This window comes from Rhinolophus sinicus, chromosome 3 (genome assembly GCF_057876585.1).
Source record: "Rhinolophus sinicus isolate RSI-liver-muscle chromosome 3, RSI-T2T, whole genome shotgun sequence".
Lineage (NCBI taxonomy): Eukaryota > Metazoa > Chordata > Mammalia > Chiroptera > Rhinolophidae > Rhinolophus > Rhinolophus sinicus.
The window spans coordinates 91,081,462-91,108,278 of NC_142503.1; the positions used below are offsets into that span (position 1 = coordinate 91,081,462).

At 44.0% G+C, this 26,817-nt stretch overlaps 1 protein-coding gene across 1 annotated transcript in view; it reads left to right on the forward strand.

The window, feature by feature from the left end:
• Nucleotides 1–14,914, forward strand: part of LOC141570643 (mucin-3A-like) — a 29,784-nt gene extending 14,870 nt beyond the window's left edge. The window contains exons 4-15 of the mRNA XM_088796923.1: nt 876–937; nt 1,056–1,760; nt 4,229–4,417; nt 4,921–5,045; nt 5,419–5,477; nt 7,687–7,838; nt 8,312–8,377; nt 8,466–8,628; nt 8,782–8,943; nt 9,130–9,227; nt 12,581–12,660; nt 13,937–14,914. Coding sequence (XP_088653049.1) covers nt 876–937; nt 1,056–1,760; nt 4,229–4,417; nt 4,921–5,045; nt 5,419–5,477; nt 7,687–7,838; nt 8,312–8,377; nt 8,466–8,628; nt 8,782–8,943; nt 9,130–9,227; nt 12,581–12,660; nt 13,937–13,978 — 1,903 coding nt within the window. The 3' untranslated portion in view covers nt 13,979–14,914. The remainder of the gene's footprint in view (nt 1–875; nt 938–1,055; nt 1,761–4,228; nt 4,418–4,920; nt 5,046–5,418; nt 5,478–7,686; nt 7,839–8,311; nt 8,378–8,465; nt 8,629–8,781; nt 8,944–9,129; nt 9,228–12,580; nt 12,661–13,936) is intronic.
• The last annotated feature ends 11,903 nt before the right edge of the window (nt 14,915–26,817 follow it).

Below are 26,817 nucleotides of genomic sequence, written 5' to 3' on the forward strand. Positions count from 1 at the left end.
TACTGACAGCACCACCTCTGTGACAGTGTCTATAGGACCTACTGCATCTTCAACAGCTCCTAGTGAGAGCACTACTGCTGATTCCGCTTCCACAGAAGGTAGCACATCTTCAGCAACATCTAGTGAAACCAACACTCCTGTGACGTCTACTACAGGCGCTACTGCATCTTTGACAACTTCTCCTGGGGGCACCACTGCTCTGACAACCTCTACAGAGGCTAGTGCATCTTCAACCACTCCTACTGACAGCACCACCTCTGTGACAGTGTCTATAGGACCTACTGCATCTTCAACAGCTCCTAGTGAGAGCACTACTGCTGATTCCACTTCCACAGAAGGTAGCACATCTTCAGCAACATCTGGTGAAACCAACACCCCTGTGACATCTACTACAGGCGCTACTGCATCTTTGACAACTTCTTCTGGAGGCACCACTGCTCTGACAACCTCTACAGAGGCTAGTGCATCTTCAACCACTCCTACTGACAGCACCACTTCTGTGACAGTGTCTATAGGACCTACTGCATCTTCAACAGCTCCTAGTGAGAGCACTACTGCTGATTCTGCTTCCACAGAAGGTAGCACATCTTCAGCAACATCTAGTGAAACCAACACTCCTGTGACGTCTACTACAGGCGCTACTGCATCTTTGACAACTTCTCCTGGGGGCACCACTGCTCTGACAACCTCTACAGAGGCTAGTGCATCTTCAACCACTCCTACTGACAGCACCACCTCTGTGACAGTGTCTATAGGACCGACTGCATCTTCAACAGCTCCTAGTGAGAGCACTACTGCTGATTCCACTTCCACAGAAGGTAGCACATCTTCAGCAACATCTAGTGAAACCAACACCCCTGTGACATCTACTACAGGCGCTACTGCATCTTTGACAACTTCTTCTGGAGGCACCACTGCTCTGACAACCTCTACAGAGGCTAGTGCATCTTCAATCACTCCTACTGACAGCACCACCTCTGTGACAGTGTCTATAGGACCTACTGCATCTTCAACAGCTCCTAGTGAGAGCACTACTGCTGATTCTGCTTCCACAGATGGTAGCACATCTTCAGCAACATCTAGTGAAACCAACACCCCTGTGACGTCTACTCCAGGTGCTACTGCATCTTTGACAACTTCTTCTGGGGGCACCACTGCTCTGACAACCTCTACAGAGGCTAGTGCATCTTCAACCACTCCTACTGACAGCACCAACTCTGATACAATTGCCACAGAAGGTAGCACATCTTCAACAACTGTGACATTCACTACAGGGACTACTGCATCCTCAGTAAAGCCTTCTAGTGGCACTACCTCTCTGACAACCTCTACAGAGACTACTGTATCTTCAAGATCTCCTATTGACAGTGCCACCACTGTGACAGTATCTACAGAAGCTAGTGCACCTTCGACAACTAGTGATGGCACCTCTGCTGTGACACTGTCTACACAGGCTACTTCATCTTCAACAACTGCTCATGATACCAGAACTCCTGCGATAACTTCTACAGGGGCTAGTTCATCTTCAGTAAGTCCCGCTCACACCAGCACACCTTTGATCACCTCTACTGAAGTCAGCTCCACTTCTGTGACCTCTGAGGTTGTCGTCACCACAACTCTCTCCACTGCAACAGCCGGAACAAAACCTAGCACACAGAGTGCTACCTCCATCACAGTCCCCACTCTCTCCACTAGTTCATCCAGCATTATAACGAAGAGCACCTCTACCCTAGTTTCTAGTACTACATCAACCACACCAAGTAAGCAATTTCTTGAATTTACCTTTTTAAAACTGACATTTCTTTTCAGTCTTCCCCCTCCCCGCCCCCTTTGTAGTTTTCTTCTTAAACATTTACTCATCATTCACTTCTTTTGCTCTTACTTGTTTTCCATTAGATAAAAAACGTCTACTGTCGTATTACCCTATCACTTACTTCTCTGCATGTCTTGCTGTTTCTTGCGCTAGATCATTCTTTCATAGAATACAATTTACCTCTCTGCCTGGACATCTTCAATCCCCAGTACAGTGTTCACACATCCCTTTTGGACTCTGCAGGTGTCTGTCCCATTGCATTTTATATACTATAATTTCATTAACTTTGTATCTTTCATTTACATTTTCACATCTTTTTACAGAGGGTTTCATCATTGATTTTGCTCATGCTTAAGTGCAAAGTTTTGTTTTGTTTTGTTTTGTTTTTGCAGGAGGATGTTGCCAGTTGTAGTCACATGTACCTGTGGCAACTGTGTCTCTGCCACTGTTCACTTTTATTTTGTTTTATTTTATTTTCTGAGAATCCACCATAGAAGCAAAAAAAAATTCACTTTTATCATCTCTGAACTCTACCTCCGTGTCCTTGAAAGTTTCTCTATCCTTATGCCTCCCTTTCTTTTCTATGACTCTAGAGCTTTCACTCAGCTCTCCTCACTCTGCTTAGGATGAGACGGGCCCCGCTTCATATATACTGTTATAATATACTGTTATTATGTTACCTATGACATACAGTCTATATTTTATGATTTTCAGTATTATTCTCAGATTGAGAAAGGATATGTGGCATGCATTAAAGAAAGCACAGCAGGTTCTTGAATAACGTTCTTTTTTTTCTTTTTTTAATAACGTTGTTTTGTTCATCATTGTTTCATTGTAACTTTGACCGAGGTGCCCTAGGAACTTAATTCTTGTTTATATCAATCAGCTTATGGTAAAATGGTTTCATTATACATCATGTTGCTTAAAGTTGCAGAACCTATCAATGTTGTTAAGTAAGGACTTACTGTTTACTAGTTAAAATACTCGGAAGCTTTACTAATTCAGATGAACTATAGATATGTTCACAGACATATGACCTGTGTCCACCTAGGGCACTGCCCAATCCCATCTGGAATTGATCAAGATGAAAGGTGGTTCTTCAGCTTTTGGCTGCTGCATTTTCTCAGGGCTTTGTGAATTTTTCCTCTGTTGAGTTCTGCTTTGCCTGTCCTTTCCATTATGTGGCTTTGTTCTGTGGTTTCTCTCCAGTGTCTTTGTCTTGGGGAGTTCTCTCTTGTTCTCAGGTGGGGGCGGGGGTTTCTGAGCATCTTCTAAAGGGAGGTCTGGACCTCGTGTTCCCAGGACGAATGCCAGGTAGCTGCATGACTGCTGAGCCCACAGACGGTGTTGGTCAGCTCCCTGAAGGCTGATGGTCCCCTTTCTACCTTCCTTTTATTTCCTAGAGGTTGGCCTCCCATTTAGACTGTTGGGCAATAGGTGAATACACTCCAGCAGCAACTTTTGCTGCTACTCACAAGCCTGGGCTTGGGCACTTAGACCCAATCTGAATATTCTTCAGTAACACATGACAGAGAGAGAGAGAGAGCGAGAGAGAGAGAGAGAGAGAGAGAGAGAATCTATGGGTCTCCAATGTGCCCAAGACTCTAGTGTCATCTCTTCCATTCTTTCCGAATGTCTTGAACAGAAGGTCTATAAACAGAGGCTGTGTGATGTGACTGTCATGGGTTTGGCCCCTGCTCTCTGAGTCTGGTGGCGGTAGACCAGGAGGCAGAGGTGGGGCAGGTCTTTGTAGCATATATGCACACCTCATGTACCTCCCCAGATGAACCATACTGGAATACTGGTTTGCACAGGTACAACTCTTTTCAAGAAAAGCCAAAGAAAACAGAGCTTTTGTTTTTTTGGTTGGTTGGTATAGATATTTGAGAGTTGTCTATAACCTCTTCCTACCTATTTAAATAAACTCAAACTTCATGTCCCAGGAAATAAAAAAGGAGTCATGAACAGTCATAATGGCAACGATTTCCAGGGTGAGTTCTTCTGAAGTAGGTACTGAAGGGAAAATGACGTGCTTCTTCCCAAGCGTGGTGGACTCTACATTAGTCAAGTCCCCCTGGATTCTCTCAGTCTCTGTCTCTCTTTTTCTCCTCCTCAGTCCTGACTGAGTTGTCCCCACCTCTCACAACACTAGGTTTCTCTTTTCTTGCTTTTTGGGGCTAAAGTAAAGCATGCTGGAAATAGACCTCCACGACCAGATCAAGTCTGCTTCCACGTGGAAACTTGGGCAGGTCTCTTAGCCTCTCTCCACCTCAGTTCTCCCATCTTTAGAGTGGGGACGATACTAAATGTCCTGCCTACCCCAGGGTCTCATGAGAATATCAAATTAGACTGTTTGTGAGACTATGTTATAAGTTATAAAGTGCTGTGTAAATACGTGACCTTTTCCCCTTTCAGTGATCTGCTTCAATGGAGGGACATGGAACGGAAAGGCCTGTGAATGCCCCCCTAACTATGGAGGAGATAAGTGTCAATACAATACCGTAGTCTGCCAGAACGGAGGCACCTGGGATGGGATCAAGTGTGTATGCACTAGCCTTTATGAGGGGCCAAAGTGTGAGACTGTGGTCTCAAGTATTAACATAGGTGAGTAAGACTGCTGCCCTCCCTCCCGCAACCCTGGGCCCATCCTCCACGTTGGGCACCCATTCCTGCTCGTCCTTGGCTAGGAATATGGCCTCTTCCAGAGGCAACCATTTTACCCAGTAGTAAGAAATTTAAAATATTAAAGAAATGAATAAATCAGCAAGGTATAGTTTGGGACAAAATACAAATTTTGTACAGAATTTACCATAAAATACATTTAAAATAAATGAGTATATGATGGAGCAGAATACAAAAAGTATGCAGAATTCTCTAATAGAATATAGGACCCGAGGCTCCTTGGGCTCCATCCCAAAGCCGTGAGGAGTACAGTGTACTCTCCTCTCTACAGGGGCACGCTGGTGAGACCTGAGTGGGGGTTGGAGGTGGGGGGATCCAGGCCACTCTCCCACCAAAGACATAGTGGCTGGAGGAGTGGGTCTCCTTAGTGGGGAATTCAGGGGGTGCTGCCTTCAATAAGTTGTGCTGTTGTCTGACCCCCTCAGAGCCGGAGAATGTTTCTGCCCACATGGAAGTGACTGTGAAAGTGACCAATCAGAACTTCACCAAAGAGCTACTAAACCGGAGTTCTTCCGAGTTCCAGAAGTTCAATGAAACATTCATAAAACAGGTGGCCCTGGGAGAGCAAGTCCCCATGGTCACTCAGTTCTCCCCAGGGAGGTGTCTCTGAGGGTTAAGACAGCAGATGAGGGCAGTGTTAGAGGTGTACGAGTTTCTCAGCTCACCATTCATTTTCTCAGGGCTTTCCAGGGAGGGAGGGGAAAGACAAAGCAAGTTTCCACCTTGGGGGTCCCAGGGACCCAGGGCAGGGCTGGTCTCTGGGAAGGGACTACTCCGTCTGGACAGTGTGCCACTGTCACCTGGGGATGGGGACTGGGGAATCATGCAGGTCCATCCTCTACTCTCTTAAGATTCTACATAAAAGACAGGCAGGACCTCAGGTGGGGCTTCTGGGATAGCATTGTGGCCTCCTTGCCTTTCAGATGGATATAATTTACTCCGGAATCTCTGAGTATGAAACGGTCAACATCACAAAACTGACGTGAGTATCTGGGCTCCTAGGAAGAAGGTCCTTGGGGTGGAAGCAATAGCCGTAATTATAAAGACAATTTTAACTATGCCCCTTATATTAGTCTGCTAGGGCTATCATAACGAAATATCCCAGTCAGGGTGGCTTAAACAACAGAAATTTATTTCTCATGGTTCTGGAGGCTGGAAGTCCAAGATCAAGGTGTCAGCAGGTTTGGTTTCTCCTGAGGCCTCTCACCTTAGATCACAGACAGCCTCCTTCTCACTGTGCTTCACGTGGCCCTTCCTCTGTTGATGTTTATCCCCGTGTGCCTTCAGGTGACCAAATTTCCTCTTCTTATAAGGACACGAATGAGATTGGATTAGGGCCCACCCCTATACCCTCATTTTACCTTAATCACCTCTGTAAAGGTCCTATCCCCAAATTCAGACACATTCTGAAGCACTGGTGGGTTAGGGCTTCAACATATGAATTTGGGAGAACACAATTCAGCCCATAACACCCTTCAGCAATTATAGTTTCACATACATTTTGCAGTTTAAAGCTCATAACCACCCTGTGAGTGAGGCCAGTAAGGCTGTTCCCATTGTGCAAATAAAAAACCTGAGGCTTCCAGAGGTGCAGTGACCTGAGGAGTCATTTATAGAGCGGTAGAGCCAAGACACTGACACACCAGAATACCTGGAGGCTACAGCTTGTGTGATGTACACGCCATTAGTTTTAATTGGTGAAGCCAAATAACGTAGCTTGCCATGAGAAATGCCCAGGAAAAAGGTATCCAAGTCCACAGTTGTTCTATATTCATTTCCACCCACCTAGGATAGGAATCTTTACCATGTTATTTACCCCAACTTTATGAAATCCTTTGAATGGTGCTAGCCAATGGGACTTTCATGGGTCCCCCAGCCTGCCCTGGATCATGAGGGAGATATTTTTTCTCAGGGTTTTCAGAGTCACCATTGGTAAATTTCGAGAGGAACTTAATAACCGATACGGAAAAATTTGCACTAAAAGCACAGAAAAAAAAGTGTTTACCAGCCTTCGTTTTTCTTCCTCCCTCAATTCAATTTAACATGAAAACTTCTTTCTCTCACAAGAGAGGCCAGCCACCCCAGGTAAAGTTGCCAAGCCCCTGCCCAGGCTTCAAACACAGCAGACGCTGGGGCAGTCTCTAGGTTGGACACCGCATGTCTGCTCTTCAGCAGCTCAGCTCCCCTGGAAGAGGAGAGCATTTTCCTTCCTCACCCTAAGACTACTCTCCAGGACTGGCATGTGTTGATGCAGTAGGATTCTCTCTTTGCCCCTGGGGTGGGGGGAGGGCTCTGTAGGGCCATTCCTCGTTCCTTTTCTCCACCTGTCCCTCTATCTCTCTGGAGGGAGAGAGAGGACAGGCTCTGTGGACCAGGCACTGAGCTGTCATCTTTATGGTCCTGCCTGTAGGTATCCGGTTTTTTGTCTCCACTTCCTTAGGCACCTAGGAGGAGAGCTGGGCTCTGAAGCCTCTGGGAAAGCACACAGCAGGGAAGTGATTCTCGTTCAGGGTGGGGGCTGTGATCTATGGAAAAGAAAGGAAGCAAAGGGAAGCATGTCTGAGGCCCTGGCTTCTTCTAACTCCTGAGCAGGGAGTAGACAGAGACTTTTGACTAGAATTTTAACTTTTTGGTGTCAGGGACTCCTTTTAGAATTGACACAAATTTGTAGAAGTAGAAAAAATGTCCCTATGCACCTTCAAATTTTTGCGTACAGTTTTATGAGGTTCACAGGCTTCCTGCAGCCAGGCCACCACCAGGCCATTCACGAATCCAGTAGGAGTCCCTGGTGCAACCTCTTCTCCCGGGGCCGAAAGCCCCTTAGGGACACTTTGCCAGCACCTGCCCAGTCTCCTGTTTAAACACATATAGTAACACCTTCAATATGACCTCTCCCACAGAGGCATCCCCCTGTCCGTCTTCTTCCCTGGGCCTTCCTTGAACCTTCCACCTTTGTAGACAATCCTCTTAGGTGCAGGGGATACGGGTCTTATGGGGACATGCCCAGCACAGTGCCTGGAATGGAGCCTTCACCCAGTAGACATTGGGTTTTCATGTTCAACCATCCTCCCCCAACTTTGCCTTTCCCTGGGGGCAGAGAGGGCAAAGCCTGCCTGGGGAAGGAATCAGAGAGGTGAGCACCCATTATCACCTGGGAGGACGCCCAAGGCCATCTTTCTTTTTCTCCTCAGTCCTGGCAGTGTGGTGGTGGAGCATGATGTCATCCTGAAGACCAAGTTCATCCCAGATTACAAGGAATTCATTAATAAGGTCGCCCAGAAGGTGGAGGAAAAAATCAAGAATGCAACCCAAGAGCAAACACTCAACAATAATACATGCGCAAGTAAATTCCTAGGCTTCTGGGGAGGGGCATGAGGGGTCCTTCAAAGATCCTTTAAGCTTTGTCATGCTTAGGATAGGGGAGATTGGAGAGGTAAATGGGGGGAGCAAGAGAACACCGAGAGCCCAGGAATCAGTCCCAAAGCTGGCAGATGCCAGGAGAGGCTGTGAAAGGAGGATGCAGAGGCAGGTGTGCTAAATCCTGAGTCTACAGGAAAATGAGGATGAGCCTGACTTATTACCCAATGTAGATGTTTCTCAACGCAGTCATCAGTGTGGGGATCTTGGCTGAGGTGGGTATGGGACAAGAAGGACACTTGGAGAGCCATGATTTTGGAGAGCTGGATGTGAGGCTGGCATTCCCTCTTTGCAGAGAGTGGTTGCCCCCTCTCCCATCACAGCTGCGTGCCCTGCTGATACTCACGCCCGAGTCCCCTGCTAAACAAGCTTGTCAGGGCTTATGTGCCTTCTTCACAGCTTTACTGTGCTTCAACGTGACTGCCACCAAGCTGCAAAACGTTTCAGTTACATACGACCCTGAAGGTAGGTGACCCTAGGGGCTTCAGGGAGGGCTGGGAGGCGGGCAGCGCACCTGTCCTCCAGCTCACAGGATGCCTCTGTGCTCCCTCAGAGGAATGCCGGAAGATGGCTGGGAAAGACTTAGCGGAGTACTTCTTTGTGGAGTACAAGGACCAGAGACCAAAATGCATCACTCGCTGCATGCCAGGCTTCAACGCCTCCCTAAACTGCAACTTCGGGACGTGCAGGCTGGAGCGCAGTGGCCCTCATTGCTAGTAAGTGTCCCACCACCCCACCTCAGCCCAGCTGCTCTCCTCTCCACCCCCTGTGGTGTCAGGGTCAATTCTGAGGGTGGGGGACTGCGGGTATTTGCTGGCCCTGACTCTAGATGGCTCCCTTTCCCTCCCTGCTCCTTCTCACCACTTCAGCTGCCTGACCACAGACACTGAATGGTACAGTGGAGAAACCTGTGAGTTCAGCACCAAGAAGAGCCTGGTGTATGGGCTTCTGGGGGCAGTGGGGGCAGTGGTGCTGGTCGTCCTCGTCGTCCTCCTGGTGTTTGTGTTCCGCTCCAAGAGAGAGGCGAAAAGGCGAGTCACTGCTGCCCCCTCTTCCCTTTGCCTTCAACTCCCCCTCCGTTTCTGACCCCTCTGTCCTTAAGCATTCCATCCCTGAGGTGGGCAGTGGGGGGAGGAAAGCAGGGACAAGGCCAGTCCCCAGGTCCTTGCATTCATTCTCTGCTCATGATGGGGTCTCTCTGGTGTTTCTATCAATAGGCAAAAGTCCAAAGTGAATCAGTTGTACCAGTGGCATGAAGAGGATGGTGGACCAGCCCCTGGCGCCTTCCAAAATGCTGGCTTTAACATCAGTGAAGGTATTAGAAATCCTCAGTGGACTCAAAATATCTCAAAGTATGGAGACACACATAGGAGGCATGTGGGAAGGAGCAAAAGGGGAAAGCATTTTCATTTCCAAAACATTTGATTCCACATCTGCAACCACCACTGGCTCCTCTGAGGCCCTGGATGGGGCATGAGCATGGGCACAGCGTAACTAGATCATGGGGGTGGGGGAGTTCACAAGTTATTTGATGGGCATAGATTTCTCCAGAACACAATACTGTGCCTATGTGGAGACAGATAAATACCTAGGAGTGGGTGAGCTTATTGACAGGTGGGTTATAGCTCAGTAAAGTGATTAATTATAGATTTTGTTAGGTTAAATGTACATGTTAAAATGTCTAGAAATTGAGTCTTTAAATTAAAAAAATGGAATAAGGACATTTCTAGAAATTGTCTTTAAATTCTAGTGAAGGAGAAAATTGGAATGAAGGAAACGTTTTAGTCAATCCACAAAAGGCAAGAAAGGGCAAACAAACAAGCAAACAAAGCACAAAATAAAATAGTAGAAAGTAATCCAACAATATCAATATCTACAATAAATATAAATGGGTTAAATACTTCAGTTAAAAGAGTAGATTTTTAAAAATCTATTCACTGTGGATGAAAGGCACATAAAAAATAGAAGCACAGAGAAAGGATAAAAACAAAAGTATGGAAAAAAACAAAATAGAAAAATACTAACCAAAATAGCTGTTGCTATATATATTCAGTATGGGCAAATAAACTCCAAGGCAAAAAGAATTACTAGGGATAAGAATGATCAATGTTTACTGGGAAATGTTTTATTTTGTTAAGAATATATAAATCTACCTTGTGTGCCCTATTAATAGACCTTCAAAATATATAAAGCAAAAATTGACAAAACTACAAGGAAAAATTTCTGAATCCATCAACATGGTGGGAGATTTTAAAAAAATTAAAAACTCTCTTAGTAATTGATTGATCAAGCAGGCAAAGAAATCATCAAGGGTATAAAACTTTCATACAAAATAAATGACCGCCTTAATATAATTGTCAAAGACAGACTGCATTCAACAACTGGAGAGTACACATTCATTATAGGAGCATATATAAAATACTTGTAAGAATCACCACACACCAAGTCAGAAAATAAAAGTCTCAAAAATTTTCCAAAAAAATTGTTTAAATCGGACTATATTATCTGACCACAATGCAAGTGAGTTAGAAATCAATAACAAAATGTTTCTGGAAAACAAAACCAAAAATCCTATATCTTTGGAAACATTTTTTAAAGTTTCTAAATAACTCATGGATCAAATAAGAAATAATAATGGAAGTTTAAAAATCCAGGGATCTGAATGATAATGAAAATACTTGGTATCAAATGTGTGGGATGCAGCAACATACTCAGAAGGAAACTTAGAGTTTTAAAACGTTTGTATTGGTGGAGGAAAAAAGATAGGAAATTATGGAGCTAACTTTTCAACTTAGGAAGTTAAGAAAAGAACAACAAATAACTTTAAAAAGTGCAGATGTAAAAGTAAGAGCAGAAATCAACAAACTAGAAAGTAGAAATGCAATAAAAAGAATCAACAAATCAAAAGTTGGTTATTTGAAAAGATTAATGAAATTGACTAATTTCTGCTTAAGACCAATGAAGAGAAAAGGGTGAAGATACAAGACAAATAGTATCAGGAACGGGTAAGGAAACATCGCCGTGATTGCAGCAGCTATTTAAAAGGCAGTAAGAGGCTATTATGAACATCTTCAACCAACAAAACCATAAACTAAGGCAAAATCCTGAAAACTGGAACAGTCCTAAAACTGTTTGGGTTTTTTCTTTCTTTAATGAATCAGGCTCAGATGTTTTACAAGTGAATTCTACCATTTACAGAGCGGAGACTGATAATCTTATGCAAACTCATCCAGAGACTAGAAAAAGAAGGAATTCTCGCCCATTCACATTATGAGCCTACCATAAATGTTTATAGCAAAACCAGACAAGACAGTACAAGAAAGTAAATTTAAAGACCAAATTCACTTGTGCACATAGATACAAAACTCCTGAACAAAAAATTAGCACCTAAAATCCAGCAGGTATAAAAATCACAACTAATTGAGTTTATTCTAGAAAACAGAGTTGTCTGAAATTTATTTATAAATTCACCCCATTACCAGAAGAAGAAGAAAAATATCATCACCTCAATGAATGCAAAATAAAACATTTAATAAATACCCATATCTTATCATACAAACTCATCCAATTAGGATTAGCATTTTAATTTCGTGGTAAAGATATCCACACAAACACACAAAAATCATTCTCATTAATAAAACATTAAAAGTCACTCAGTTTAATCAGAGGTTGGCAATCTTTTTCTACAAAGGTTCTGATAGCATGTTTTGGGCTTTGTGGGCTATATGAACTCTGTCATAGCTACGCAACTCTGCTGATATAGCATGAAAACAGCCATAGACAATATATAAGTGAATGAATGAGTGTGGTTCTGCTCCAATAAAAGTTATTCAACTACTTAAAATTTAAAAAAAAAAAAGCATAGCTTGTGGGCCATATAAAAATAGATGGCAGGCTGGGTTTGGCTTACAGGTGTCAGTTTGACAAGCTCTGCATTGAACTAGGAGCAAATAAGTCACAGGTCTCTTCTATCACCAGTTCTATTAATCATTATCCTGGGTGTCCTAATCAGTATAATAAAAAAGAAAAAGTGTTTAAAAATTGGAAAGAAAAATATAAATCTGTCATTTGCTGCTGATGTTGTTGTCTTACATAAAACCCAAAAGGATGTTAAATCATTAAAATTAACAGAGTTCAGCAAAGTTGTCAGATATAAGATCAATTCTTACAAGGTCAATTGCATTTCTTTGCATTAGCAACAAACAGATAACTTAATATAAAAAAATACCCTCTATACAGCACCTAGAAATATATCTAACAAAGGATGTTTAAGATTTTTCAGTGGCAAATGATAAAACTTAACAGTGTAGAAGCCCTATATGAAAGAAAAGCCGTATGTTCATGAATTGGAGAAGTCAATATCCTAAAGCCATCAAATGGCACCCCAATCCGGGTCAAATCTGGACTTCATGAACTTGAGAAGCTGTTTGCAAGGCGCTTATGGTTTTTCTTTGTTTAATTTTTAAATGTGATTTTTCACATCTTCCAAGAACCAATTAAACCATTTGCTGATGTCAGGTAATTTATGTAGCTCTCATGTTTGCAATAGTTTTCAGGTTCCTGGAAAGTGGGGATGCACCTCTCGCCTTGTAGTGGGTGGTATTAGAGGGGGACATGAGAGCTTGTCTTCTTAACCATCTGTTTTGGTGGGACTTTCTCCCTGTTTAGAACAAGAGGACTCCATGCAGCTGGACTCCGTCTATAGTAACTTCCAGCCCTCCCTGGGCCACATAGACTCTAAAACACAGGTAAGAAGGGCCTGCGTGAGATGCCCACCTCCCCCTGCCCTGAGACCGCAACTCCCCTGCTACCATGGTAGCGTCTTCAGGAAAACAGTGTTTATGGTTTGTTAGTCCAGGTGGTCATCCAGCCTCCACTGCTGGGAAAGGGAAATAACTCAGGGTGGCAGGTGGGGGAGCAGGAGAACTAAGCTGCAAGGTGGATCTACCTTTTCTAGACCGCTGAGTCTTCATGTTCAGAGGTTTCCTTCTTGCCTTTTAAATAAGTCCTCGATGGCCAATTTATTTAGTTGTCGTAATTTTCAAACACACATAAAAGTCAAATTAATAGTGCAGTAAATACATATACATCTCATCTAGAACAATAATGTTTAACATGTTGCCATATATAATGAATAGATGCATCAATTTCTACTGAACCATTTGGAAGTCATTGGCAAACATTATGACACTTGATTGCTAAATACATCAGTACACACACTCCAAGTACCATTATCATACTCAATAACTTGATAATAATTCTATAATATCATCCAATATAACTCTATAATATCTTCCGATATCCTTTTTTCCAATTAACCCAAGAACATCTCTTATTACTAGTTTTTCAAATATGAATACTACAAATTTCACTAACTGACTTGTTGTGTGTCTTTGGTCTTTTAACCTACAGCTGGCTCTTATATTTTAAAAATATATTGGTTTTCATAAGAATCTAGGATGGTTGTTCTAAGTAATGTCCCACATTCTGGATTTGTCTAATTATTTCCTCCTGGTGACATATATCTTATCCCTCAATCCTCTGTGTTTCCTGTAAACTGGCAGTTAGGTCTAGAGGTTTGATTACACTCAGCTTAACCATTTTTGTTAAGCATATGCCATAGCTAAGGTAGTTTCATCACTTCAAGAGGTACATAATGTCAGGTTGTCCCACTATGACTGATACCAAGATAGGTCACTTGGGTAAGGGGTGACCACTCCTTAGATATTTGAGGGAAGAAGAAATACCCTCAAAGCATTCATGCCTAAGAAGTGTGATTGGCTTCAGGTACTATGTTCCCTGGAGAGAACCTTGTTGCAAAGATTAACTCCCTAGCCAAGACCCCCTTTAAATCTACCTAATTCTGGGGTGGAGCAAACTGGAGGGACACAGGTGGTTTGTACTAGACTCCAGGTAATAGAATAGGTTCTAAGCTGAGGGTTTCCGCTGTCCCAAGACTCTTATGCTTCCAAATTCCAGGTTCCTCAAGGTCCCAGCCCTCACCTGGTTCTGTCTCTCTTTCAGGTCAAAATTCAGAGGCCTCAGGTGATGATGTCATCACTTTAAGGCAACGGGAACTTCACATAGAGCTGTGGAGTCTGGAAGTATGGAGACCTCAGTTCAGCTAAGCTTGGTGGAACATTTCCCCATTGAGAGCATTCCACAGGAACCTGATGAAAAATAAGGAGGAAGAGGAGAGAGAACACAGTTCTGAGAATCTCTCAAATAGAAACACCATGGAAGCTCCAATGGGCTTGTCATGATATCAGCCAAGAGTCTCTCCTACTCATTCTGGGGAGGTTCTTCCTCCCTTGGGCCCAGTTTCAGCACCAAGGACAGCATCTCATCAACGGGGTTACTATGGTGATCACTCAAACACTGGATTGCACTTTGCATTTCACAAAATACTTGTATAAGATTTATTGCATTTCCTCTTCGTGTTTTCTTTAATACGTATCATGTTTTCTCTGAGTATATAGGATTATGAGTATTCTTTAAGTTCTAATTTTTATCCACCGATTCTTGGTTTCTGTTAGTCAATATAATCACTTCTATTTTTAATCACTGAAAACAACAAAAGCAATTTCATTATATTTTTCATGGTTCCTGAATCATTCTCCAGTCAACTCCCTATACAAGCTCCTGTTTCTCATCTGCCAGGTTCTCTCCGCCTTTCCTCCAGGATATAGTGTCTGATGAGTTTGGCCTCAAGACGACAAAAGGGAAATCTGCAGCCAGGAAGAGTGCCATCCCCTGACGTTCCCTGGCACCACTTGCTGGCCACTGAGGGTACCATGAGGCAGAACCCACACACACTCACTCACTTACCTGACACAGGGATTCACTTCCTACTGGGAGAGAACCAAGTTCTACTGGAAGTGAGCTCATGTGTCTTTCCGTAGATCTAAAGTGATGGAGTCTTGGGTTCTATTTCCAACTTTCTCATTAACTCCCTGGGTTAAATTTGGGAAAATCATTTTTTACCATTTAGACTCAGTCTTGCCTTCTGCTGAATAAATACTAGGTTGTTTTTAAAGTCTCCATCGTCACCACCATTTTAAACATTTTTAAGATGCTTTATTGCTATTCCGTCCAGGCAGCTCAGGATTTATTTGTTCTGGAGGGTCTCTTCCACAGGCCACCCCACTTAAACTTTAACCTACAAAGAAGCCTAGACTCTGCTGCCCCCTCATGGACGCTGAGAGCATCTTCAGTTACCAGTCAGTTTCTTGCAGCCATTCCCTCCTGGCCTCTCCCATTAGAGATGTTTAACCATCACTTGGTTCATTCCCATATTTGCCATAAAAAACCCCAGCTCCTAAAACTGGTCTGTCTTAGTCTGTTCTGTCTTATATTATAGACTGGGTGGTTTATAAACAACAGACATTTATTTCTCACAGTTCTGGAAGCTGGGAAGTCCAAGATCACTGGACTTCCACTGAAATCTGCTGTCTTTTTTCTGTGCCCTCACATGGGAAAGGCAAGCGAGCTCTCTTGGGTCTCTTTTATAATGGCACTAATCCCATTCAGGAGGGCTCTGCCCTCATAATCTATCACATCCCCAAAGATCCCTCCTCCTAACACTGTCACACTGGGGATTAGGTTTCAACATGTGATTTTGGGGAGGACACAAACATTCATTCTATAGCATGGGCTGAATGCAGGCATCTTCACTGCCAGAACCCCCTCCCACAGGCCCAGGCATCAGTGGCCTGGGAGGGGGCATTTAAAAGGGCTGCAGATCCCATATCCAGTCTAAAGCTTCATTACTCACCTAGCCTCCGCCTGTTCTTTCCTCACATCTGGTCCATAGAGAGGCAGACTACAGTGGCTAAATGCGTAGCTAGCCCAGGTCCAACACTGGAGCAATTACCCAACGACCTGGGTGAGTTTGGGAAAATAACTTCTCTCTGGACCTCAGTTCTCTCAGTTGTAAAAACTGAGTGACCACTCACCTTGTGCCAAGCACTGTTCTAAGTGTTGTATATTTTAACGCATTTATTCCTTACAACCCTGTGGAGTGGGAACTCTCATCACCCTCATTATATAGATAAGGGAACTGAGGCAAAGAGATATCCAGTAACTTGCCCAAAATCACGTGGTCAGTGCATGTGAAGCTGGGATTATAAACCAGGGACTCTGACAGTCACGTCTGTGTTCCTGACCATCAGTTATGTGCCCTCCCTGTGAGGCCGCTCTTGGGATTAACTGGGTTAGGGTTAAAGTCCTTGGAACAAAACATGGCACATAGAAACTTCTAGAAATACAGAAAGAAAACATGAGTTATTGTTATATCAACTTCCTTCCTCACAATTCTCTCCATAGCCCTTCTCTCGTAAGCCTCTTCTTCCTCTCCTGCTCTAACCCTAGAAGAGCATTGGACTGGAGGCAAGATAAAAGGAAGGCCCTGTCATTTTGCAAAAACAGGGAAATCTAAAAGCACAGAGATATACAAAAGGTTGAAGATGGATACACCAAGGCACAAAAAGAAGGGTGTGGCAGGGGCTTAAAGCCAAAGAGGCATTTGAAAACCACCCCTCCAGAGTCACTTTGGCCACCTGCACCATCCCCATCATGCAGTGCATTGTGCCATGGGTTCCCCTTCCGTGCTGCTTCTGCTTGGAACTCAGGTCTGTTTAGGTCTATTACCTCTGGCCCAGCCCATTGCCTTGTCTACCTCTCCCTGTGGCCTGCCCTCCTTCCAGCCGTTCCTCTCTGCCACGGCCACTGGCTCCTTCCCCATTATGCTGTTCACCTGCTCAAAATGACGCCTCCACCCTCTTATCAAAGCAAGATTTGCCTCCTCAGAGTAATCTTCAAGGTCCCTGGAATCAGGGACCATCTTCCCTCCCAGCTTCATCTCTCCCTCTTCTCTCCACTGCATGGTCTGGTGAAATGCCACCCTCTCCCCTCAGCTGCTTCTTTAGCCCACAATGCCCTTTCCACAACTTCCTCTCTAAAACCTGACTCAATCTGCAACTACAATTCCACTTCCTCCAGGATGCCTTCTGTGATACAACCCTTTACAATTAATCTCTTTCATCTATGTGTCTCTGTCTTAGTCAACTCAGGATGCCATAACAAAATACCATACACTGGGTGGTTTAAACAACAGACATTTATTTTCTCACAGTTCTGGAAATCCAAGATTAGGGTGCCAGCAAGGTCATGTCCTGGTAAGGGCTCTCTTCCTGGTTTGCAGACAGCCACCTTCTCCCGCTCTGTGTATGTGCACAAAAAAGTGATCATATGACCACCTTTTTGTGCACATACACAGAGTGGGGGTGGCGGGAAGAGTAAGGTCTCTGGGGTCTCTTCTTACAAGGACACTAATGCCATCAGACCAGGACCCCACCCTCATGACCTCATCTAATTCCCAAAGGCCTCATCTCCAAATGCCTTCACAGTGGGAGTCAGGACTTTAACTGTGAATTTGGGATGGGACAGGAACATTCAGGCCAGAGCACTCCTTAACACTATTATGTATACTTCTTATGTCACGTTCATAATTTCCCCGCATATCTATCTCTACAGGGTGAGCGTGGGGCATTGTCCCTCTCTGTATCCCCATAGCACCTAACAGTGCCTTGTGAATAGAAGTTGCCATTAATGCTTGTTAAATTTAATTGAATCAAGACTCATGTACAAAAAATTTTTTAAAGCATCTACTGTCACATTCACCCCATCCTTCTCTGGCCTTTTGGGCTGGTGTCAACACAGCATAATCGAATTCTTACTTGTTCTCTAATTGCTTTATACATGCTTATGAGTGCGTATCTCCTATCCTATGGAAAGCATCCTGTTCCAGGGCCATAGACTCTAGCACTGGCTGTGTACTCTGTGGGCATTTGTACACTGTGGCTTCCTCTTTTCTCCTTTCCTCCCACAGCGAAGCCTCACTTTCTCTGGAAGAGATCAAGACAGAAGAAATAGTCAGCAGAGCTTCTTTCTCCATCCAGTGGGCCCTGGGTTTGGGAATAAACACAGCATCCTGACCTCCTTTTCTGGGTCTTTCATGTCACTTTCAGTTACCCAGAGATCCTGCGGGTGGGGCAAGTATGAAATGAGGCTGGAAGTTCTAGGACCATTCCCTGATGATGAATTAAGACTGACGCCACTAGCCCACCCTCAGAATGTGTAGAGACAAGGGAAACAATTTTCCAAAGCATCCACTAAAATTCAGCTCTCTCACAGACAGATGAGAACCCAGCAAGGGTCTTGATGTTCAGAACCCCAGAGATTTTACTAGACCTGGGAAAATATGACCATTGTGTTTTGCTGCTGAGGGTGATGTGACTCTGGAGATGGCATTTAGATGACACCCCGAGGGTTGGGCAGGCCTGATTCATCTGCGATGATACAGCTTCCTAAGTCAGACTGCCTGACAAGAGGCAGGGCTCCAGGGAGCCAGGCAGCTAAGGAAATTTACTGTGTGGTGTAGCCAGGGAAAGTGGAATTGGATCTGGGTGATAATCACCTGATTAGCTCAGTGCCTCCTGGAGAACGCAAAGGGTGGGAGGCAGCGTGGGGTGGGGGTAGGGAGAGAGGTCAGCCAGCATCTAGGTGGAGCCCCAGGGGCTGGGGTTGGCTAAGGCAAAAAACAACTGGGGCCCCGAGAAGTGTATAGAGCAGCAGACCCAAAGAAAACAAGTGTAACACCCACTCGCCCAACCATGGGAGTTACGGTGGGTCAGAGTGACCAGGGAAATGCAGGCCTAGGGGGTAGGGAAGCCAGGAGTGAGGGGAAGAACAGTGGGCAGAGCTGGGGTGCCCATAGCAACTCCTCACTGGGTGCTGGCTGACGGGCAGGCACTGGCCTGGTTAAACACTCAAGACCCGCCATCAGCAGCCTTCTCTCAGGCCTCTCAGACTCGGCCTCTGCGGGGGGTACCAGGCATGAGTGGAGCTCACTGGTGTTGATCTTGGTGGCTGGTCACAAGCTTCTTGTAGGGTGGCTGCAGGAAGCCCTTCAGCTCCGGTTTGTGGGACAGAACTGAAGGCTGATGGTTCTGCCCTCCCCCCACCCTCATTTCTACAGGACTAAAAGTTTGAATTTGGGGAAGGAGGCCCCATAATGCCTGGTGAAGACTGAGTGATTTTGTTCTCCACGACAATTACAGGCTGCTGATGGGCCCCTGCCAGGTGGCATCTCTGACCTTCCAAGATTGTCTGGGTCACAGTCACAGTTTAACCATTTGTGAGCCCTTGGTATAATCCATGCCTGGTGCCAAGCCTGCACAGGCATTAACTCATAGCTTCCCAACCTGGGCACTTCAAGCTGGTGTGCCCTGAAAGGGTTATAGGTCTGTGGAGATAGGGAGCCCCCAGCCCTCCAACCACCAGGAAGGGCCTGCCAGAGTCTGGTATCCCACCTCCAGACAACTTCTGGCCTCCAGTGCGACCAACGCAATCATTTTTCACATGTGCCAGATGAAAAAAGCTTGAAAGCATGCCTTTATTTTATTGGATCCTTATGACACCTGTCATGTGGGGTAGCATGCGGGGTCTCTGGTCCCGCTCCCTGCATAAGAACGCAGGATATGGCGAGGCCAAAACGGAACACCCACGGAAACATGGACAGGGGAGTCATGCCACCATAGTCTCACTGGCGCCTGGGTTGGAGACAAGACACAGGAGGCAAGAGCCGCACTATCCGCAACCACTTCTCTATGCCAACCAACCTCACTCGCTAGCTGCAACCCGCCATGCTAACTGCAATCCGCTCTTGCTAGCTCAGCCACCATCTTCTTGCGAGCCCCCATTTGCTCCTAGCATAGCCACAGCAGTTATATTAGTTGCCAATGACTCAGTGGTTACAGCTGACGGCCAACTAGCCACAGCTGATGGCCATCCAATCACAGTTGATGGCCATTTACTACCCAAATGAGCAACTTTCCATGTGAGGGTGAGAGTTTGGAAACTGCACTGGTGGCTCTGTTCCCACAACACCCCATGAGGAAGTAGCTTTATTTCCCTTTTTACAGATGAGGAAACTGAGGAGTTGAAGGGCTAAGTGGTCACTAACTAGGAAGAGGTAGATTTATACTGAGAGTGTTCAGTTTAAAAGCCCACAATGTAAATAAGCCTTAAGGAAAGCAGACTGCTCTTCCTCTAACACCAAGTCCAAAACCACCGGCAGAGCCAGTTCTCCCCCCAACACATCACGAGGATGGAGGTTGTCTGCCTGGGTAGGGTGGGGCCTCTTTCAAAAGTATTGGAGGTGTCCATTTCTATGCCACAGGGTAGAACAGATGGAAAAAAGAAAAGGGAAGATGCTCCTGGATACTCTCATGCCTAGGGTTGAGCTAATACTTTTCCGGGGAAAGCTCAAGCACTCGGCTGTTTTCTCCTCATTTTCCTCTCTTACCAAAATGGGGCTGTCTACACTGTAGAGACCTATACTGAGAATATTCAAGCCTGGGTTTTGGTGCAAGAAGTCAGAGATGCCTGAGTTGATGCTAGAGCAGCTGAGAGTTGGCTGTGGTTTCACTCTTAAACTTGGAGGGCAGGCTGAGCTCATCTGGTGCTGAACTGAGCTGACCTGATGGTGAGCTCTTCTTGGGAACAGCACCAGAGTCTTGGTTGACCCCCAATACAAGACTCATTTGCCAGGCATCAGAGCAAGACCTTCGACACACCTCAAGGAGGAGCTAATACGTGTAACATTTTCCTAGCACTGTTGTAATAAAGCACCCTGAACTACGTGGCTTAAACAACTGAAATTTATTCTCTAACAGTTCTGGAGGCAAGAAGTCCAAGATCAAGGTGTCAGCAGATTTGGTTCCTTCTTGGGGCCATGAGGAAGACTCTGTTCCACATCCCTCCCTTGGCTTCTCGTGGTTTGTGGGCAATCTTTGATGTTCCTTGGTTTATAGACACATCACCCCCAGCTCTGACTTAATCTTCTTGTGGTATTCTCCCCGTGTGCATCTCAGTGTCCAAATTTCCCCTTTTTATAAGGACACCAGTCATACTGGATTAGGGGCCCATTGTAATGCCAATATGTCTTCATCTCACATTGTAGATCACATCTACAGTGACCCTAACTCAAGTTAAGTTCACATACTCGGGTATTGGAGGCTAGGACTTCAACACATGAATTGGGTGGGGTAGGGACAAAATTTAACCCATAACAAAGCTCTTCTCCTAGGACAGGGGTTCTCACATTCGGGTGAGGGTCAGAATCACCACTAAAGAACCCAGAAGCTCAAGCTCTTTGACGCAGGATGGACGGGGCCTAAGTGATTCTGATACTCCAAAGTGTGAGCACTGCTCTCCCGGAGGACTTTTAATTAGACCTCAGGTGCAGCAGCCTGAGTTGGCTACACGTCTCAGATCATCCCACAGTCAATAGTCCAGCCAAGGCTCATCTCTCATCAGATTTGTCCCTCAGTTCCTGGGCTTACTCTGTCCCATTTCATCAGTGCCCATTCTCATATGCTAAATAGATGTTAATTATACCTTAATATATTTATGTCACCTTGAAAGTTATATTGTTCTGTTTTATCTATCCAAGTGTTTTAAAATTATGCATATGAGGGGTGGTTGGTTAGCTCAGTTGGTTAGAGCGCCATGCTCTTAACAACAAGGTTGCCGGTTCGATCTCCACATGGGCCACTGTGAGCTGCACCCTCCACAACTGGATTGAAACAACTACTTGACTTGGAGCTGATGGGCCTTGGAAAAACACACTTAAATAAATAAAAGTTAAAAAAAAATTATGCATATGAATGTGTTCTATGGATCTCATCTTTTCCTGTTTCTATTCTTTTAGGTTTTTAAGACCTTTCCATGTGAGTTTCTCTAGGAGTTGCATTGCTGGGTCATCGGGTTTCCATATAATTTAGTTTCACTGCTTGGCCAGATGGCTCTCCACTCCCACCACTTCCCATGTCTCCACAGTCCTGCCGTTGGATGGGTGCAAAATTACCAACTACCAGTGAGCATCTTCTAAAATGCTTGTTAGCCATTTTGCTTTCATAATCGTTGCCTATTTTTCTTTGAGTTACTTGTCTTTTTACAATTTATTTACAAGAAGAGTTTATTGGATATTAATCCCTTATCAATTTCAGACATTACAAGTGTCTTTTTTCAGCTAGACACCCATATCTTAATTGTCTTTGCAGTGCCCTTTTTTGAACAGAAAAGAAAAATTTCTCATATATAGTTTGTGTTTTTGTAGATCCAGTTCAAAAAGTCTTTCCCTATACAAAATCTCAATAATATTCTCCTACATCATCTTCTGCTAATTTGTGGTTTTATTTTTCACGTTTAGGTCTGGATCTACTGGAACTTCACCTCTGTATATGTGTATAGTGAGTTAGGGACTCATATTTGTTTCCCATTGCTGCTGTAACAAGTTACCACAAACTTAGTGATTTGAAACTATACCAATTTACTATTTTACAGTTCTGGAGATCAGAAGTCCAAAATGAATCTTATGGGGCTAAAATCAAGGTGTCAGCAGGGCTGTTCTCTTCTGGAGGTACAAGGGAAAATCTGATTTCTTGCATTTTCCAGTTTAGAGGCTGCCCACATTCTTTGGCCTGTGGTCCCTTCCTCCATTTTTAAAGTACGTCACTCCAACCTGTTTCCATCATCTTATCACTGCCTCTCCCTCTGACCACAGGTAAGGTTCTCCACTTTGAAGAATTCATGTGATTGGATTGAGTCCACCTGGATAATCCAGGGGAATCTCCCCATCTCTCAATCTCTAACTTAATCACACCTACAAAGTCCCATTTGCCATGTAAAATAACATATTTACAGGTTCTTTAGGACATGGACATCTTTGGGGGGCCATTATCCAGCCTCCCACAGGATCTAGCTTGATATTTGCCCCATATGATAAGACAGTTTTCCCAACTGTTAACCACCATTTTCCCTGTTGATTTCTGGTGTCATCTCTTCCCTATGCCAAGTAGCTGCATTCTCTGATTCTGAGCTCTCACTTCCCCTATTTCTGAGCTCTTACTTCCCCTATTTCTCTGTCCCAGCACAACAATCAGTATGATTTTGGGGTGTGTGTGTGTGTGTGTGTGTGTGTGTGTGTGTGTGTGTGTTTTATTAGCATGGCTTTATAAAAGTTTTAAGACTGGTAAGGTAAGTGCTCCTTCACTCTTCCTTTTCAACAGTTTGATTAGCTATGTAAGGACTTTAATTCTGCCATATAAATTTAGGATTGAATTTAATAGATTAACTTGGAAAGAACTATCATCTTTGCAATGCTAAGTCATTCTATCCACGAAGATGGTATAGTTCTCCTTTTATTCAGGTCCTCTTTAAAATCCTCCAAGGGAGTTTAACCTTTTTGTCTGTAAGGGGGTCAGGGTTCTGACCACCACCGATCTCCAATGTGTGTTCATGGGCTTTTCCCCGCAGGAGCAATTCTCTGACAGCATCTGGATGTCCTACAGTTCAACTCAATTCTTACACTATCTAGCCAGAGCCAGGAGATAGCCTCAGATTCCACAGGTTAAGGGTTCAGTCCCAAAAGACTGCTCTCCACTTCAGATGCCCATCCCAAGTCCAGATGTTACCTGTGCTTCTGATTGACTGGCTATAAATCAGAGGTTCCCATGACCACCCCCTCCTTAGGTTCCATTGATTTGCTAGAGTGGCTCACAGAACTCAGGAGACTAATTTACTCACTAGATCACCAGTTTATTAAAGGATATGAATCAATAGCCAAGTGAAGCGATACATAGGGTGAGGCTCCAAACAAAAGAGCTTCTGTCCCCTTGGAGTTCTGGCCTGGCACAGTGGCACATAGAAGCATTCTGTTTCACCAACCTGGAAACTGTCTAAATCCTGTCCTTTTGGATTTGTATGGAGACTTCATCGCATTGGCATGGTTGATTAAAACATTGGCCACTTGTGATTGATTCAACTACCAATCCTTCTCTCCTCCCTGGAGATGTGGTGAGGGGAGGGACTGAAAGTTTGAACCCTTTAATCACATGGTTGTTTCTCCTGGCAACCAGCCCCCAATCTTGGGTGATTCCAAAAAGTCACTTCATTAACCTAACAAAAGGCACCTTTAATGCTCTCATCTCTTAATAAATTACAGGGGTTTTAGGAGCTCTGTGCCAGAAACAGTGTTAAGACCTCGGGGGTCACATAGATTCATTGGTAGGAATGCTTATCCATCCATCCTTGTGTTCCCCTGTGGCACGGTCTCCCCACTAGGTGTTGTTTCTGGATCTTGCCTTTCCTACACTTGCAACGGTTAATGACAGCCATTTGTCTAAACCTCTTAAGTGATTGTGCCAACTATCAAAAGGCTTTCCACACTGAGATTCAAGTCTCTTTTTCTCTTCCGTCTGCCCGGACAGTGTGAGGCAGGAGTCACGTGTAAGTGCCTGTTGTCTGTGACCCTCTCTCAGATGGGCTGTCCGAGGCTGGGAAAGGGGACAGAGAATGTTAACAAATCCATTTTGCCACAAATATTAGCCACGTCCTCTATGCTAGCCTTCACCAGAAAGCAAATGGATATCACTGGGTTCTTGCAGTCTTTCAATTCATTCTGAACTTGGGAAATAAACCAGGACTGGCATTTGAGTATATTTAGGTTTTAAGATTAAGCAAGTGGGGATCATGCACGTATTTTCTTCTTTTTCCTTTTTTCTTTTTATTGGGGAACTGTGTTTTTCCAGGACCCATCAGCTCCATGTCAAGTTGTTGTTTTCAATCTAGTTGCAGGGGCGGGGGGCGCAGCTCAGCTCCAAGTCAAGTCATTTTGTTTTGCTTTCAATCTAGTTGTGGAGGGCACAGCTCACTGGCCATGTGGGAATCAAACCCGCAACCTTGGTGTTATGAGCACTGCTGTGCTCCAACCACTGAGCAAACTGGCTGCCCACAGGTATTTTCCTTGGTGGCATGCAGCTGGTTTTCCCAAGTTGCACAGTTGCCTTTTGTTTTTCCTTAATACAAAAGCAAAACACCAACTTTATTGAGGTATTATTTACATAAACATTTTAATACGCTTATTTTAAGTGCACAACTCAATAAGTTTTGAAAGATATGTACTCATATATTTGTGTAGTCACCCCCCCCCAATGAAGATACAGACTATTTCCATCACTCCAAAGAGTGTCCTTATGCCCCTTTGCAGTTAAATTCTATCCCATCCCAGCCCTACACAACCACTGATCTTCTTTCTGTCCCTATAGAGTAGTTTGTCTATTCTAGAAACTCACATAAATGGAATCATACAACATGTATTCTTTTGTGTCTGGCTTCTTTCATGCAACAGAAGGTATTTAAGATTCCTCCATAGTGTTTCAGGTATCACACTATGGAATATCACAATTTGTGTATTCACTCACCTCTTAATGTACAATTGAGTTGTTTCTAGTATTTGGCTATTGATGCTATAAACATTTTGTATATGTCTTTTGGTGTCTTTTCCATTTATATGAGTTTCAAAACCAGGCAAAAATAAGTTGATAGAAGTCAAAATAGTCATGAACTTTGGGAAGTGGGGATTGGCTGGGAGTGAGCTGAGGTGATAGAAATGGTCTATATCTTGATGTGAGTAGTGTTTACATACATATAGATATGTAAAAATTCCTCCAGCTATGCATTTGTATTCATTTGCTAGGGCTGCCATAACAAAATACCCCAGACTGGATGGCTTAAACAGCAGAAATTTATTTTCTCACATTTATGGAGACTAGAAGTTCGAGATCAAGGTGTCAGCAAGGCTGGTTTCTCCTGAGTTCTCTCTCTTGGCTTGAAGATGGCCGCCTTCTCACTGTATCTTCACATGGTCTTTGCTCTGTGTGGCACCCCTGACGTCTTTCTGTGTGTCCAAATTTCCTCTTCTTATAAGCACACCAGTCATATTGAATTAGGGCCCAGCCTAAGGACTCCATTGTAACTTCATCATCTCAGTAAAGGCCTCGTATCCAAGTACAGTTATACTCTGAGGTACTGGGGGTTAAAGCTTCAACATACGATTTAGGGGGGATACAATTCAGCTATAACAGTACTTAACGTTGGTGTACTTACTTTACATATGTTATGCCTCATCAATTAAAATAAATAAAAACAAAGAAACAAAGAATCTGTAGTGGTTGTTGCGAGTTGGGGACCCAGAGACTGAAACCAATATGGCATTATAGCTGCCTTTGTCCTGGTTGACAAGTTGTTACCTCATCGATTCATTACCCCTTCTTCAATTAAAAAGGGTTAAATGTAAAACCTAAACTATATAAAGAAGCCAACAAGTAAATACGAAAATCAATCTATGACAATGAGGAAAGTTAAGTTCTCAGAATGGGAGCAGTGGGAGAGTAGAAGCAAAATAGAGGATGACAGCGTGATCAGCTGAGGAGAGTTTCCTCAGGAGAAAGTTCAGGAAAGGGAAAAGGGGACCTGGAAGGCCAGATGGACAGATAGAAAAGGGAAAGAAAATTGTCCTCATGATTTCAACCTAGGATTCAAAATGCAGTAGTTTCTAGACTAAATCTAAGACAAATGAGATGTGTTTGTGAACCTTTTGTTGATTTTTAATGTTATTCACTATTGGCAGAGACCATAGTCTCTACCATGCAGAATCTTTGAAATTTACTAAGGTGCCTTTGTCACCTAGTACATAATCAGTGTTTGTGAATGTCCCATGTGTGCTCTCAAAGTATGGGTAGCCTCTTCCTTGAGCCTAAATATACTCTCAAGTAAATAAATATGCATAACTAATTGTTGTTCATGTTCATTAATATTTTATTCAAATATTCCATTTCCTGATTAGACTGAAGATAGGTATTTCCTTAGGAGAAAGATAGGGAAGGAAAATTGAGGTCTTTTTGAAGGCCAAAAAGACTTTAAAGTAAAAAGCATGATAATAATATACTCAATTGATGTTAACATACGATGTTAGCAAAATGGTAAAAATGTTTAATCTA